Source organism: Aulostomus chinensis, chromosome 8 (assembly GCF_037954235.1).
Source record: "Aulostomus chinensis isolate RoL2024-O1b breed Wild chromosome 8, RoL_Achi_v1.0, whole genome shotgun sequence".
In the NCBI taxonomy this organism is placed as follows: domain Eukaryota; kingdom Metazoa; phylum Chordata; class Actinopteri; order Syngnathiformes; family Aulostomidae; genus Aulostomus; species Aulostomus chinensis.
This window is the reverse complement of record NC_141327.1, coordinates 17,009,750-17,026,544: the sequence shown is the minus strand read 5'-3', so window position 1 is coordinate 17,026,544 and position 16,795 is coordinate 17,009,750. Positions and strand designations below refer to the sequence as shown.

General features: G+C 43.3%; 1 protein-coding gene across 1 annotated transcript; it reads right to left on the bottom strand.

Annotated features, from left to right (window-relative positions):
* On the bottom strand, positions 1-16,226 carry LOC147257407 (uncharacterized). The gene is made up of 22 exons (XM_086210318.1): positions 15,972-16,226; positions 15,539-15,591; positions 14,302-14,416; positions 14,110-14,225; positions 13,523-13,702; positions 11,114-11,265; positions 10,011-10,159; positions 8,751-9,865; positions 8,234-8,373; positions 7,720-7,867; positions 7,572-7,643; positions 6,809-6,913; positions 6,650-6,718; positions 6,330-6,419; positions 5,972-6,066; positions 4,558-5,164; positions 3,118-3,352; positions 2,112-2,223; positions 1,810-1,969; positions 1,548-1,661; positions 828-914; positions 1-271 (listed from the first exon to the last, which is right to left on the bottom strand). Exons 5-22 carry the CDS (start codon positions 13,685-13,687, stop codon positions 125-127), a joined length of 3,762 nt encoding a protein of 1,253 aa, XP_086066444.1. The 5' UTR covers positions 13,688-13,702; positions 14,110-14,225; positions 14,302-14,416; positions 15,539-15,591; positions 15,972-16,226; the 3' UTR covers positions 1-124.
* Positions 16,227-16,795: the final 569 nt, after the last annotated feature.

Sequence of the window (16,795 nt, the reverse complement as noted above, 5' to 3'; positions counted from 1 at the left end):
AGGCTTTTGTCTTTATTTCACCTCTGCGCGGTGGTTAGAATTCAAATAATTGCATTCAAAGCCTTAAGGGCACATCATTATAACAAAGATGTATTCTACTGTGTTAATGTTTCGTCCTCATCGGTCAGTTTCCTGTCACTCCCTCCTGTAGAGCAGCATTGGTCAGTCGCAAGTGTTCGGTGAGGGCGCCCATTTCCAAACGGCTCAGAGCCCTCGTGTCACTCAGCTCTACGTAGGCCTCCTTGTAACGCTCGTACGCGGCCTCCTTCTCCTAAAACAGCGTTTGAGGCAAATATGGCATGTAAGTTGAGCAGGGAAGGACTGATGAGCTTGTTCAAGTGGAAGTTGTTCAGTGTTCCATAAGTGTATTCGGGCCAGGGGTAGGATCAAAATGGAGGAAAATACATGAAAATGTGGACGATAAACACAACATGCCAAGATAAAAGTAAAACCATCAGCGTTTAACACACAGCTGCATCGAGAGGAAATGCGGAAACGACTTCACAGGCCACTTTAGCAGCAAGGAAAGCTTTAAGGGTATAACAATAGAAATGGACTGCACAGAGGCAGAAACCACACAAGCTTTGAAGAAGCATAATTCATGTAAACTGAAATCACTGGTGATGGACAGACGTAAGGTTGCCGAGACAGAGAAGAAAGTTTGTATAACAGGAAACAAGACAGTTCAGCGAGTTAAGTGATGCTACAAGTTTGGAGCTCAGACACTTTTGGTCATGACATTTGGACTTTATTCTTGACATCTTTTTCTTTTATAGCGCAGAAGCCCGATACTCTTGAAACTATGCAGCCAAACACGTGCGACGTACCTTTGACAGATGCAGGACTTCATTCTGTAAACAGCTGATTTCTTTCTTAAGGTACTGCACCTCGTTTTCTTTTGCTCTTAGAAGAATCTGAGACAGAAAGAGAAATGTTACTGTTGCGAGCATGAATTTTCATGCAGAGAAAGATGTGTTGGTCCAACAAGGGAATGAATGTGTGAGGTCCTCTGTGTAAAAGAGAGTTGTGTGTGTGCGTGTGTGTGTGTGTGTGTGTGTGTGTGTGTGTGTGTGTGTGTGTGTGTGTGTGTGTGTGAGAATATATCTATTGAACCACTCGTATGGGATTTCAGGGAACGTTTCCATAAAATTTTTTCGGTGTATCACAAGCAGTCTGCTGTTCAGGCAGTAGATGGCAGCACTGTCTTAGTCTACCTGACCCGCCACAGATAGGCAGGACAAACGAGGCCACAAGAATTAAACATGAGAGGGAAATAATGTTGCAAAGGGGACCAATTCCAGGGGACACACGAGGACGCAATTACTGTTCTGAACAATTTGTCTCACTGAATTGGGTTAAAAATCCCACAGCATATCCTGTAACTGTGACAAACATTTGTTCTTCAAGTTATTATTTCAGGTGTCATGAGTGAAAGTGGGTCGGGATGCAGCAAGGGGTTTAGTGTTATACATGACCTACTTTTATGTGAGGTGACATTACATAGGTTCTAATTTAGGAACAGACATTTCAATTGTTGCTGTCATTACCTCAACTTCAGATGCAGTGCGCTCAATGTTGCCAGGGGATACGGTGTCTGACCTCTGCCCTGTGATGAAATAACGCATGCGGCTAATCTCTTCTGCAAGCTTGGCCTTAAGTTCCTGAAAAAAAAAAGAAAAAGGTCATGTAGAAATTCTATGAAGAAGTACTGAACAGGTATGCCTGATAAAGTTCAGGCTTATATTTCTTTAAAATCGAAAAGGCCTTGATATGTTATTATCTTAAGTCCATTCGTGCGTCTACACTAACCTGGTTCTCTCGGCGGAGCTGCTCCAGCTCTCTCTCCTTGCATCCAAGCTCACTTTCTCTGCTTTTGCTGCTCTGCTCCGTGCGGCTCAACTCCAGGCATTTCTGAGAGTATCGTTCAGACAGCACATCTAACTTGCTGTGCAAGACATCCGCCTGAGGCCTGACACGTACAAACGCACGGGTTACACAGAATGTTACAATGCAGGGGGTCATGTGAGAGTACAGAGCATCTTAAGCCTTCAGCAGGAGCCTGTGAGATGGAGAAGACTCATCATAAAAATGGAAAGCTCATAATTTCTTACATATTCTCTCTGTGTGAAGCATCGGTGTGACCGGCGCCCCCCGCCAGCCTCCGGACCTTCTCCACCTCTCGCTCCAGCTCTTCTTTGTGAGCTGCTCTCAGTGCCTCCATAGCTGAAACCAACAGTGTGATTTTTAGGAACTTAAGTCTGTGACTTAATGAAAAGCTCACAAGACAGGATGATTTTACAGCACCAATAATAAAAAAAAACACCCTCATGCTTAAGTCAGATATGTTGAAAATATATTAATTAATTTCAGCTGTTTGTTTTACTTGATGGGAGCAAGATTATGCAAAAACTACACTGAATAAAAGATCTGGTATATATTTTTGAATATTAACCTTTATGAGAATATTCCATCATATCTCTAAAGATTATGAAATAATCTCAGAAAATTCTGAAGGTTTCAATCGCTGAATTGTAGGGTGCTTACGGGTGCCTTATTCTGTTACCTCCTCCAAGGATGTGATGGCTTTATTCGTGTTAGTTTTTCCTTCTAATAGCAGGATGATGCAAAAACGAATGCGATCAGGACATTTGGCGGAGGGTGAGTGCATGAGCGAGCATCCTTTTCATTTCGATAATAATGTTCAGTATCCTCTCCAGTTTCACTTGGTTTCTGGCTCTCAAGTTTCCCGCCTCATCAGTCTATTCCCCTTTGCCGTTAAACAGAAGAGGAAATGTTGATGTAGATATAAGAATATTTTATGTGTCGAAACAAATTTGGGGTTTCTGGCACAGCTTCAACTACTGAGGAGGTCAAAGGTCCCAACTCCTGCAACAGACCAGTATCCTGATGCTGTTCAGTAAAGATTGCAGGTCATATCAATACCGTCTGGTCATTATATTCATTTGGCAACAGAAAGTTGATTTTAAGTGTCAGATCTGTAAGAGTCATGGGAAGCGTCTTATCAGAGGCATCTTAAGGAAAGGATCTTCTAAAAAAAAAAAAAAAAAAGGCCCACATTTCACCAGCAGACCTACTGATCTCTTGATACGAGCTAACCTTTTGCAGCTGCCTGGCTCTCCTCCTTCAGCACCCTGTCTCGTTCTCCTTCCAGCTCCTTGATTTCCCTCGCATGCTTCTCCTGCAGCTCCTGCATTTCCTTCTGATGGGCCACCTCCATGGCTTCCAGCCTGGCCCTGCAGGGAGCTGCTGGTCCACATGGACTGTCCACTTCTATCCTCATGGCTGCACGTTCCCTCTTAATGCTCTCCACTTGCTTTTGAAGACACAGGGCCTGGAGAGCGGAAGTTAAGTAGCGACAAAAGCCAGCATATAGGTTTGACTTCTGGAAATAAACACAGTTTCCTTACTCATGAAACGGCGACGGATTGACAAGAGTGAGAGGAGACTCGAATGGTCGCCTTGAATAATAGCAGACAGACCAAACTTGGGACTTGTAGGAATTTCAGGGTTTGGATTTATGGCTACATGACAAATACTTAACCTAAACAAGGACAAATGGATGGTTCAGTTCGAGTCTCAGCTTCCAGCAGATTAGACTTCTTTATGTTCCAAATTGGTAAGGGAGGCTTAACGGTATCAGATCAAGCCACAGAGACCATAACTGTAAAACTCAACTAAAACAGGAAATATGGAGACGAAACAATGCATTTCTGCAAGATGCAATATTTTTGAAAATATTCCAATATTATATTAGGTGCCATTCCAGTGTAAATAAACATGGAAGGGAAATGTTGATACCCACGCATAGCTGCGTCAAAGCGAATGACACAGAGCTGACTCGAAACTAAAGACATCAAAGAATTTTAAGGAACTACTTTTGAATTAAGAAACACAGATGAGGAATTTACAAGAAACTGGAATAAATGGGTTATAGAAATAAATGGAGTGGAGCGGTCTGTGTTTGCTGCTGATACTTGTGCTGTAACTTGAACTTTCTCAACTGGATTGCTGTTTTTTTGGTCACTGTTGCTAACTTTCTTTGACTGCCATATTTGATTGTTGCTTTTTATACAATCACTGATACAACAGCTTTTACAACACCTGTTGCCTGAACTGTGAACTGGTGCTTCATTTGACCGATCTATCATATGTAATGTTTTACTTCCTGTTGCGGCCGTATCGGATAAGACATTTCTACAAAATCTTCAAATTCTCCTTGCATGGCTAAATGTGTCTGTATGTGCTGACAAGTCATGGTGCCACTGGTGAGCAGGGAGAGGTGGTTGAGGATGAGCATGCTACGTTCTTTGACCAAGTCTTGTTCTATTTCTACTTTCACCTTCCTCCCTATGTCTTTTTTTAAATCCATCCTTTATTCGTGGGGCTGTCGCAGGATGTTGAGATGAATGAAATAACTGAAGAAACCAATAACTTGTCCGGTAAAATCTGCAAAGATGTTTTAAAAAATAGTCGTAGAAACGTATGTACATCCTGAGAGTGAGTAAACAACATGGGTGAGTGTGATTTCTTTCTTACCTCCTTTTGAAGGGCTTCAGCTGTATTTGTTTGGAAGCCATTTATAGTTGGGGGAGCCTCCTTTGGCCTTGATGTATCAGTTTGTGAAAATGTGACAAACTGCTCTGCCTCCTCAGGGGTCGACCGATGTGTCGGGGTGCGAACCAGAGGTTGGGATGCCGGTGATGTGCTTGACTGATAAGCTTGGGCACCAATGAGAGACTGCACACTCATGCCTCTAAACGACAGCCTCTCAATCTCTACCCACTTCCTGTTGACCTCTGAGTCCATGGTTTCAATTACAGACACAGGTACACTCCCCCTCTTCAGCTCCATTAAGTCCCACCTGCTGCCCATCTCACTGAAGGGGATGCTGTCTTCAAACCACTTGATCCTCTCCTCCAATCGCTTGGCTTGCTCGCGGTCCCAACCCTCTCCCTCTTCTCGCTGAGAGGCCGGAGACACGTCCAGTTCCTCGTCTGCGGTTTGATGCTGGTGTTTGGCCTGATGGGAGTTTGTAGCTGTGGGTTCAAAGACAGAATCCTTGCAGGTGAAATGAGCAGGTGGTTGGCATGACAACGGTCTCCGGGAAAGTGGGTTCTCTTTCTCACTGGTGGTGTTTGATTGGCTGAGGGCAGAATGCGGCAAAGACAGGGAGGTAGTGTTACACATCAGGCGAAAGATGATAAGGGGGGGGGGGGGGCTCTCTAAAGAAGGACCACCCAATCACACTGTCTGCATTTCCTCAAAGTGTTCAGGAAGTCTCAGGTATTAGATGGGGGTTTCTGTGTCTGTTGCAGGAATAATGTGACAAACATAAGAGAGAGTACAACTGCAACATGATATTAAGAAGGACATCATGTAATGTTATTATGAGCAAAATAAATCACAATGTTTACAGTAATTGGCAACATCATATGACAGATCAAATGATACATTTTTACGGAATCAATTTGAGTTTTTATTGTGTGGAAGCTGCACAGCAGCATCTAACTTGATATTAAAGTCATATCATTTTTTTCATCTTTTTTTGGAAATCTAAAGCTTAATTACTGAAACATAATTGTTGCTGTATTTGCCTTAGTTATATAGTGTTTACTACTTGTTATTCCTAAAGCTACCTTTCACTTACTTCACTTACTTATCAGATGATTTATATGCTGATGACATACAAATGTTTATCTTTTTAGTCTTGGACAGCACTAGTGAACCAACCTGTGTATTTTCAATTTTTTAAATATTTTCTTTATTATTGTAATTATTGGGGAGCACGGTGATGCAGTGGTTAGCACTGTCGCCTCATAGCAAGAAGATTCCAGGTTTGAGCCCTGGCTCGGGAAAATCAACATGCCACATAGGTGATGTCAGATATTTCTTTTATGCTTTTCTACAGGTGGTTTTGTCCGGCAGATTCCCAGTAACGAGTGAAACTCACTGCTTGTCGTTCTGTATCGTTTTCTTCAGTAACATCACCCAGTTCCGCTGTATTCTGGAGGTCAGTGCTGAGAGAGTGAACACTGCCTTCTTTGTCTGGAGGAGATCAAAAGGCATGAGCACACATGCACACCCACACCCACACCCACACACACACACACACACACACACACACACACACACACACACACACACACACTCACACACACACACATACACACAGAGTTAAACAGGAAGCCATCAAACATGTAATTGATGTGGAAATGAAGCGGGGGCTGCCTGTCTGTCTGTCTGTCTGTCTGTCTGTCTGCACTGAGCAACACAATGAGCTCAAGTACAGTAAATACAGTAATACATACTTGAATCTGGAGTCCATAGTTCTTGTCCACATGGCAGTCGGACACAGTCACACAGGATGTCAGGTCGATCTCCCCCTCTGGGTCATCTGACTGCAGCTCAGCAAGAAAAGCTTTAATTTAGTCATTTCTAATGTTTATAACCAGAATGCTGCATCAAATAAATGTATAATCACATAAAATCATTTGAAAAAAATGAATGATGTTGGCCCTGTGGTGGTAAAACCTTCTTAAAGCTCTCTTAATGCATCTAGATCAATATAAAATGGGTGAATGTTGGAAATTTCAAATCAGAAATGGCTTTATTGGATAATAATTCACACCTCATCTGCTTTGGAGTCTCTGTAGTACATCAGCGACGCATCTCTGAGAACAAACCAGTGTTTCCTCCACTAAAGAGGAACATCACATTTTACTTCTCACAAAGCAGTAAAACAAATTCGCTCTCACTGATTTGCTGCGCTGTACAAAACTTTTCTCACCTTGCCATGTTCATCCAGTCTCGACATCCACCCCTTCCAACATCTACAGTTAGAGATACATAAACTCAAGCATGAGACAGCATCCTGTGGTGGTTTCATGTGAAACTAAGGAAACGGAAGTATGCTTGGAGTGCGTGAAATAACCACATCCATGAGAGGACAGGAAGGAAAAGGTATTAACGCAGTAAAGCCGGTAAAACTGTACCACGGAGCGTGAATGTGAAAAACGAAATGGAAATCTGCAATTATGATAAAATGCTAACTAACAGCAAGAAAAATATCAGAATGACTTGAAAGTGAACAAAATACTTACAAGGGGTGCAAGATGGCGTCCGATGTGTATATTATGAGAGGGAGAGAAGTGAAATGAGGAAGTCGGAAATGTGAGATCACCCTCGCTGCATGGAAATGTTACAGTATGTGAGCATGACTGAACTACTTCAAATGTGTGTGTGCGTGTGTGTGTGTCTGCATGTGATTAAAAACACTTGAATGCTTCTTTTGTGGTCATACTTCATTCTCTGAAGTTTTAGGCGTGACATTGCAGTAGTGAGACTGCAGCGTACCTTAGACCATCCTAGAATCTATTAATAAAGATGATAAATCAAACCAACATGCTGCCCTAAAACATGGATGCCCTAAAACTGGTGGTCCTGCAAGGTGCCTCTATGAGAAGGTGCCTGAACTACTTGAGAATGAATGAATGGGTGCATGATTTTATGACATAAATGCGTGTCATGTGATTTCCACAGCCAATGCTCACCTGCATCTGCGGGTTTCCAGAAGGCGCTTGCTCCTTCACCTTTGTAGCTCTGTGGTTTTGTTTATCTGAACTCTTTGAGAGAATGACCACATGGAATCACAGGTTATATTGTTTTCATTAGCATACCACTTCAATAACTTAATTGCACCTGTGCATGAAGAGACGCCATCGACTGCCTTTGAGAGGATCGTCCATTCTCGGAGCATCTCTCTCGCCTGTCCCTCCCTCTCTCTCTGCCTCTTCCCCTATCATCTGACTCCAGCGTTGAGCTGTAGATGTCTACGTCATCTTGATACCTTCAGCGAGGAACCACAGTGCAGAAAATGTCAATGAAGCAAACGTAATCTTTCATATGCATTATTAGTGTACCATTATCAGGTGAGTACAAATGGAAAAGGTAAGGGCCATGATTAATCTCATTAACTACATCTGCGTTTTGTCAAGAGGGAAAAGGCCTTTTGTGCTTTAGACATTAAAAAAAACATGCATATAGTCAGATAAAAAATCTTTTTTATTTTTTTATATCAGAAGTTTTAATCTTACTGGTATATTTATCTGCCAGCTACCAAAGGGAGTGTTAAAGAAGAAGTACTGGGGACATAAATGCAGGATTACAGGACTGTTCTGGTCATCCACTTTGTCCCATATTTGGTGCTACTAACCTGTATGTCCTAAGCCTCTGGTCCCTGCATGGACTGGGACTCTGGTTCCTCCTCCTCAGCCCTGAAAACTCCTCCTCTGACTCCAGCTGGATGGTTGGAATATTAGCCAGCACTATGTAGTCCTCCAGCGTCATCCCCACCTCAGGGTCAGAAAGTTTGAACAGTTACAGACTTCATTCTTTCTGTACCAGTAGTCTTGAAAAAAAGAGGAATAACAAAGTATTTCAAGCCTCTGTTTGATTGGATGAAATTATTGAAACACATGAAATCAAAACTAGACATTTATCTAGATATTTATGATTTTTAATTCATTAAAAAAATCAAATTCAGCAATTATTCAAAGCATCTCTTTCTGCTTCCTGGTTTCTAAAATGGCATAATAGTGAGATGATGATGCATCTCAAAGGACTTATCTTGCAAACAATACATGTGTCAGACATATTACTTTGAAATCATCCACTCAGGTGGTGAGTTGTCTGGAACCAAAAATACAAACTTCAAGTCATATCTGATTCACCTCCTCCTCTTCAACTGCAGTCTTCTTGGGTTCAGAGATCAGGAGGGCCTCCATGCCTCGCCTCACACTGCTCCTGCTTCTGTCCCCACTCAGCTTATTGTTTCCCTCATTTCCTTTATCGGTTTCTGTGACTGGAACATGGGTCAGTGACCCAGCGAGCCTCTGAGTGTTCACTCCTTGTCTAGATGTGGAGGAAGCACATGAAGGTGGGAAGCTGAGGACGGAGTGAGAGGACCCATGCCAGGACCCTTGAGAAGGACTGAGTCTGCTGTCTTGGGAGCAGGGCTCCCTTTGTGGGGTGTGCGCACTGTAGCTAACTCTGGAGGGTGATACTTCCCGACTGTTGCGAGAGCAAGTGTTGGCTGAGCTGTTGACAGCTGTTCTAGTTTGAGGAGATGCTCGGGATCCCTCGTTGGGCTGGATGACCGAGGAGGCGCGGCGGGAAATAGACTCCAGATTCCTGTACAGCTTCTCAGAGTCCAAACTATGTTTGTTTGAAGCTTGTGATGGGCTCCTCGAATCCCGGCTAAAAACCCTTTGTGCATCATATTCTCTGTCCTGTAAATGGAGGGAATCCATGTGCTTGTGAGAACTGATTCTAGATGGTGAGGCAGTCCGGGAGGACATGGACCCCCGCCTGCGAGATGGACTGGAAATGTCGGATGTATGTCGGGAGGGGGCATGTGAGGGAAAGTGAGATGACACGTGAGATCGACTTTGACTTCTGGAGAGGGAGCTCCTTCTCTGGTTTCCCAGAGGAGTTTCAGTTAACCTGTAGCGATCTGGACTTACAGAACTGTGACGTGTGGGAGAATTCCTCTGTGAGTCAACTCCTTGTCTGAAGTTGGAGTGATACGTGTACCTCTGTGGGGATTCACTTCTCCAACTGTCCTGCATGTATGTCTCCATACTCCTCCGCTGGGACGGGACACCAAGATTGACATTCCTGTAGGGGACTCTAGCTTTGGGCTCAGGAACATAGTTGCTGGGGAGGGGGTGCCCCCTTTCATAGTACCGAAATTGCTTTTTATCAACATCCTCCATCTGGCGTTCGCCATTGGCTCTTCTGTCTGGAGAGAAGTAGCCACTCTCGCGTTCTCTGAGTCCTCTGGACACTGAAAATCACACAAGCCTCTGTTCATTGCATTGATATACAACCTGTAAAAGACCCCAGACATGATGGATACCCTGCTTTTATGTAACAAATGTACTTGAGGGATTTATGATTGTGTGAAGGTGCTGTGTACATCTGGGACTGACCTGACCCTCTGCGGGACCTGTCTCTGCCACCCCTCTCGTCCATCCAGGACCTGCCACGGTGGGGAGAAGGATCCGCACGGGTCATATCTCTTTGCCTCTCTGAACTGACGGATCTGCTCCTCACTTGGAGATCCCACTGATGATTAGACCTGGAGGGGGAAATACTAAGTCATCAAAAATATGGATGGGAGGAAGTATACAGTACATTGTGCTTGGGGAATCAGTGGGAGGGTTAAAAATATTACAAAGAGTTTGAAAATTAAGGGGTCAGCATGGCTCAGAAGTAGAGTGGCAATCTAGTGAACAAAGGGTCGCTGGTTCGATCCTCACTTCCCCTTGACCATGTAGAAGTATCCTTGAGCAAGACACTGAACCCCAATTGCTCCTGATGGCCCTGTGACGGACTGCCGACCCATCCAGGGTGAACCCTGCCTCTCCCCCAATGTCAACTGGGATAGGCTCCAGCCCCCCCGGTGACCCTTAACATACAAACGGTATACAAAATGGATGGATGGATGGAGTTCAAAAATTGATTGAATGTGGTGATGAATTGGTATTTTTTTAAGGTTAGACATGTGCTTCTTCTTTTTCTTTTTCTTCTTCAAATCCCCCCGCTACTGCATAGGAGCCCTCCCATGGGTGCTAGCATTAGCTAGTCTCCTAAGGTTTCAGGGAGTGAGGTTTGCTCACACCACAGTGGCGCATAGTCACCATTACAATAGTAGCATAGACAGTTTCTGTGTTGATAATAGAGATATGTGTCTATATGTTTTGTGGTATTTTTTTGTGCAAATACAGCCATCAAAAGCAGAGCTGCAACAGAAAAGCAAAGGACTTAAATCCATTAGATTTGCCCTTTTTCTCCTATGAACAGTAAATCACTGAGTTAGAGCTCTAAAATTAGTTCTTTTGTCCCTCCAGTGTTTTTTTTCATCCTTTGATATAAAACAGCATGAACTGAACAGGCTTTAGCATTTGATATGAACCTAAATTGCAAGCTTTGCTACCAGAACGTGTGTGTGTGAGTGTGCTACAAATGACTGGGTGTTTCTTTCTAGGGTAAGAAAAGAGGTTTCTGCAATCAGGTTGAAGGGTACCGTCACCTGGATTGTATGTCAGTGTCACAGGTATTAAGTTCCCAGTCGGGACTCAGACTCTGGACCAAAGTCCATTCGTAGGTCCAACCCCCGCTGAGGTCATCACTGCTTCCACTGGTGGTCACCTCAGACAGGGCGTGATCATCAGCAGCATCACCCTGATTTATGAAACACAGGAAGACCAGTTCAAATCATTTTCATCATCTGTAAACTCAAAGTACTTTAAAAATGTTAAAATCAGAAAAGAGAGTTTGGTAATAGAGTCAACAGCCAGGCAGTTTAATTGAATTATTCCTGCACATTCCATTTAAATATCTTTTATCAAAAAGCATGCTTTGATGTAAACCCACTTAAAATGATTTATAATATGCAACTACTAATACACCGTATGACGACCCTGACAGAAGCTACTGAGGTAGCTAGATGATACCTGCTGTCTTTCATTCCAAGAATTTTAAAGGAATAACAAGACAACGACTTTAATGTACCCTGCAGTTGCTAATACACAACATTCCACATCTGAAAATAAAGACATTTTTCACTTACTGTGATTCCTCGCTTCTCTCAGCCAAATCTGCTGTCAAGACTTGCAGCACCTATCCTCCTTTCGCTTAACCAGAACATTCACACTCCACACAGGACGTAACTCAAGCTAGCTGCTGCTCATGCTCATCATTATTTCATTGCTCCAGTTCTTTTGCATTTCAAGAACCGCCCACTCAACTTCTTTCTCATCCTTATCTTGATCCCTACCTCAGTTCACCTCTCGTTAACAGACAAGAGTTGGACTTCCCTTTTGATGCATTCAGATGTGAATCAGTTAAAGTACCATCAATTTATTTTGGGATGGAATTGTTTGAATTACGGCAATAAAAAAGTTCCTTGAAGATGTTAATCCGTGTAGTTGAGCATACTGTAAGTGGGCCAGTGTGTGTGAGGGTTGGTGTTTGCATGTGTCATAAGGGTGTATCAGATTACATGCCATTCCCAAAGGATTGTAAATGAGCTTTCATTAATTAATGATACAGATTCAAATGCCACCTGTTGTATTATCCTCCTCCCACCTCCGCAGAAGTATCTCTTGGTGGTCGTGCTGGGGGTTGACATCATCACCTCAGTGTGTAACTTGTGGAACAGTTTTATTAGACTTTTTGAATTCAAGACAGCCATAAGGAAACAACGTGACTTATGTTGGCAGTAGACTTGGACTTCAATTAAAAGTTGATAAAAAGAGCATGAAAAGATCAATAGCACATGTGTAGTTGTACTTTGATCGTAAAGCACATTGAGTGACAGCTATCATATGTCATGGTAAATGGACTCAATTTTATACAGCGCTTTTCTAACTTAGCGACACTCAAAGCGCTTTACAGTTTCATCTCATTCACCCATTCACACGCACACTCACCCACAGATGATGAAGGCTGCCATGCAAGGCGCCAACCTACTCATCAGGAGCAATTATGGGTTCAGTTTCTTGCTCAAGGGCACTTACACATGGTCACTGGGGTCGAGGATCGAACCAGCGACCCTTCGGTTGCTAGACGACCACTCTACCCCTGAGCCACGCTGCCCATATATTATTATTGGCTTTAAACTCTGGATGATCTGTACATGAAGCAACAGTAGCCAGTTGTTTTGTTTTTTCTTTTTTTGAAAAAGGAACAGGCCAACTTTCCTGGAAATATTATTTCATATTATTATTCTTGAAGCCAGGCAAGGAGATAAACAACTTTCTCTTTTCTGTGGGTGCAATAGAAAGCTGAGTTCCACAAAGACAGGCTGACAGCTACTTAGCTTAGCATAGTGAGTGGTTTTGGATGGGAAGTGTTAGCATACCACTGTCATCAGACATTAAATACAACTTTCTTCAAAAGTTTGCATGCATTAATATAAAAAGGGGTTGTGCTTAAAATTCGCAATCATTACTGCTTTGAAGCAGTAAAACAGTCTTTGAACTTAATTTTCATTGTAATTTTGCATATTCAAACTACTTTCCTTACTTACTAGCCCTTAAAAAGCCTCTTTGGAACATTAGCTAAGGGAGCAAAACATTTGTTTACAACTAGAAGAGCTGCTTCTAATTATGGCCAACTTTGTTTTTTTTTTAACTTCTGGAAAAAAACTGATTCTTAGCTTGATGATTTTTGATGGAGTTATGCCTGCCTGCTAACTCTAAGCTAACTAGCACACACAATGAGGAGATGAGGGGGTTTATTTCCAAAAAATTTGGCATTACTTTCAGTCCCAATTATCAGCCTCCTTTTTATTTCAGTAAGGTCAGGGGAACAACAAACAATCAATCAAACAAACAAACAAACCTGACTCAATTAGCTTTTGCTGTATGTGATGGTTAGTTTGAGAAGAGCATTGACCAAAGTTAACAAAATGCCTCCACCGCACACATGAACGCACCCTTTCCTGTGAACCATCCCGTTGATCAGAGGCAACACTGGTGCTGTTGCTGACGTGCATGTGATCTGGACGCAGGCAGGTGCCGCAGCGGGAAAGGTCAAAGGTGTTGGGCTGGAACCCGAGGCAGTAACAGTCCTCAGCCGGAGGTGTCATCTCATACGACATCTGTGTTCTCAGGCTCTGAAGCAGTAAAACAGTCTTTGATTGACTGATTTTTAATAAGCGGAAGGGTCTTATTTCCCTGGAGGCTCTTTGTGGGCTCCAGACACAGACCATTTGCATAATATGAATAAAAACTACCATCAAAACAACTGTCATTAATTCTGGTGAGGTTTTCTCTTACGAGATTAACGGTAAGCCCCTGGATTTCTATATTTGAATTGTGTATAAACAGAACAATAAAGATAATTTTGCACTTAGTTACTATAAATACAACTCAGTGAGTCATGACTAAATGAAAAGTTTTTGAGCTCAGTAAACAAAATCTTGCTGAAACACACAGCACTATTAATAGGCTTCCTTTATGCCTGTGAATAAACCTGTGACAGTTATTATATAAAGTCAATACTTTCAACAAAATAATCTACCTCATCAAAGTGTCCCCCATTCTTCTTTTCAAAGAGAAAATAAAGTTGGAGGCATTGTTGCCTAGAGATCCTTCATTCAGTCACCGCTCAGGTCCTGACACCAGGCTGGAAGTGGTCTGGAAGTATAACACAGGTTCACCAGCTGGGGGTCTTTTAAATGAAAACATCATTCATTCATTCATTGGTTCTCACATGGGTCCAATATGGTGAGCATGTCCTATCAGGTTCCATCCTCTTCAGAAAGTGAAATGCAGCATGACTCTTATTGGCAGATGCCTTCTGGATGCTGGTGTTACACAGATGGTTGCTGTGAAGAGGCCAAATAAAGAAACAGACATCAACACATCAACGACGTCTGAGTGTGTGAATTCAAAGTCCATCCATCCATTTTCTATTCTGCCTATTTGTTAAGGGTGGTGGTGGTGGTGGGGGGGGGGGGGGGGGGGTTGGAGCCTATTCCAACTGACATTGGACAAGAGGCGGGGTTCACCCTGGACGGGTCACCAGTCTGTCGCAGGGCCATCAAGAGTCATGAGGGGCTCAGTATCTTTCTCCAGGGCACTCATACATGGACAGCAGGGGAAGTGAGGATTGAACTAGCGACCCTTCAGTTGCCAGATGGTCACTCTACCTCTAACTTTATACTGCCATGCCACCCCTGAATTATATAATATATTATAATTATTAAAAATAATATAATTCTAATAATATCTGGGTGGTACGGTGGTGCAGTGGCTGGCTCTGTCGCCCCACAGCAAGAACGTTCGAGTCCCAGCTCAGGCACGGGATCTTTCTGTGTGAGTCTGCATGTTCTCCCTGTTCCTGTGTGGGTTCTCTCTGGTACTCCAGCTTCCTCCCACAGTCCAAAGACACTCTTTTGTGTTCCTGGATTCCCAGGATCTCCACTCCCTGTTCTTCAGCACAGTGTGCTAGCTCCACCAATCTAGCCTCTTCTCTTACTGTACATCTGTTGAGGGTTCCCATTACAAATAATTTCCAACAGCACAAGAATGACACAAGACTCCCGCCGCTGGAAGTATAGAATTTAGGCATGGGATGACTCTGTTCTCCATGGTTGGCTTTACAATGCTGATTAAGGACTAAAGTGCACAACTCCTCACAGTCCTGGATTTAGTTCAGAGTGTCCTTCTCCTAGATGAGTTGCCTTCCATTGCTATGAGCCCCATCTGCCGATGCTATATGCCCATAGCTGGGACAGTGGTTGGCAGGCACCAGGGCGTGTCCACACACCAGTGAGCCTGCACCCATTGCCTTTGGGGCCCACTGTTCCACACATTGCCATTGGGGCCGAGATCCCCCACAGTTTGGCCTGGGACCTCACAGTACCCAATTACCGTGTGTGACCACAAGGAGGCACTGCAGAAGTCTTGGCGGTGGAGTGGCGTTGTACCAGCAGAAGGAGACTTACGCATTCTGCTCCTCTTTTCAACCTCTGCGAGGAGGGCTGGTCAGTGGCAGTAGCTGAAAGCAGAGTAGCAAGCAGAAGCAGCATGAGGCTTGCACTAACTACAGGCTCTACTACCACAGGACTACTGCATTATACATACACAGCCTTGCACGCAAGCACGCACGCACAATTACACAATAGCTCATTTTGAAACAATTTCTACATTTATATGATAGTTTTCAGGTCAATCCTGTTCATGAGACACATATGTGAAGCTCCTCACCCATAGGTGCATGTATGGTCCCTTTACTAAACCCATAACCAGAATTTCAATGAAGGGGGGGAAAAAATCCTTGGGGGAATTAAGGAGTGAACAGAAAAGCAGAAACTCAAATCTACCAAAGCCTGAGACTAAGGTGAGCACTATAACTGACTGGTAAATTAAAAATTTTACCTTTAAATTCTAACAACTGATGGACGGTCTAATCTGTCATGAACGTGGACACAGAAAAGCAGGACTCAAATGCACAGCTAAGGCCGGTGGGATCAGACAAGCAGGGTTTATTTCCAGTCAGAGGTCGGTACACGGGTGAGCAATGAAACCAGGCAGAGGTATCCAAAACGTGAGGTCAAAAAGACAAGCAAGGTTCAGATATCAACAAGGCTATGGCTGCGGCCGCGAAAAGGAGTGCTGGAACATGAGTCAGGAACATCAACAAACTGGTAACGAGATAAGACACAAAGGGGGAATATAAGCAGCGCTAATGGGGAGGGATTAGACACAGGTGCGGGAAACACAATCAGGAATCAGGTGCACACAGACGGGAGGGGGCAGGGCAGACAGGAACCTGGAACATGACAATCTATCACAGAAAAACCCCAACACATTTCAAGAAATACAACGGCCATCTAAACGTTTATATGTGTTCATTCAATCAAGACTGAGTCTGATAAGAGTTGATATTAATTATCTGGAAAAAAAACTACCAGTAAGCAAGTAATTGTATAAGTTTATCAAGGTAACTGCAGGGTAACACTAGACAAAGTCAGTTCTTATCTTGAGGGCCAATACAGCCGGCAATAGTCAATCACACACTAATCAGCTCTTGGGTTTAACAAGATGATAATGAGAGAATAACTGAATGTGTAAAATTGTTGAAAAAGCTCAATCTTTAAAAAAGCAGCAACCTGTTGCTAATCAAGTTGTTAAAATTTCATGTAGTGCAACACCGTCTCTCTCTATAAAGACCCTGAACTCTCCAAAGTTACCAAAAATGC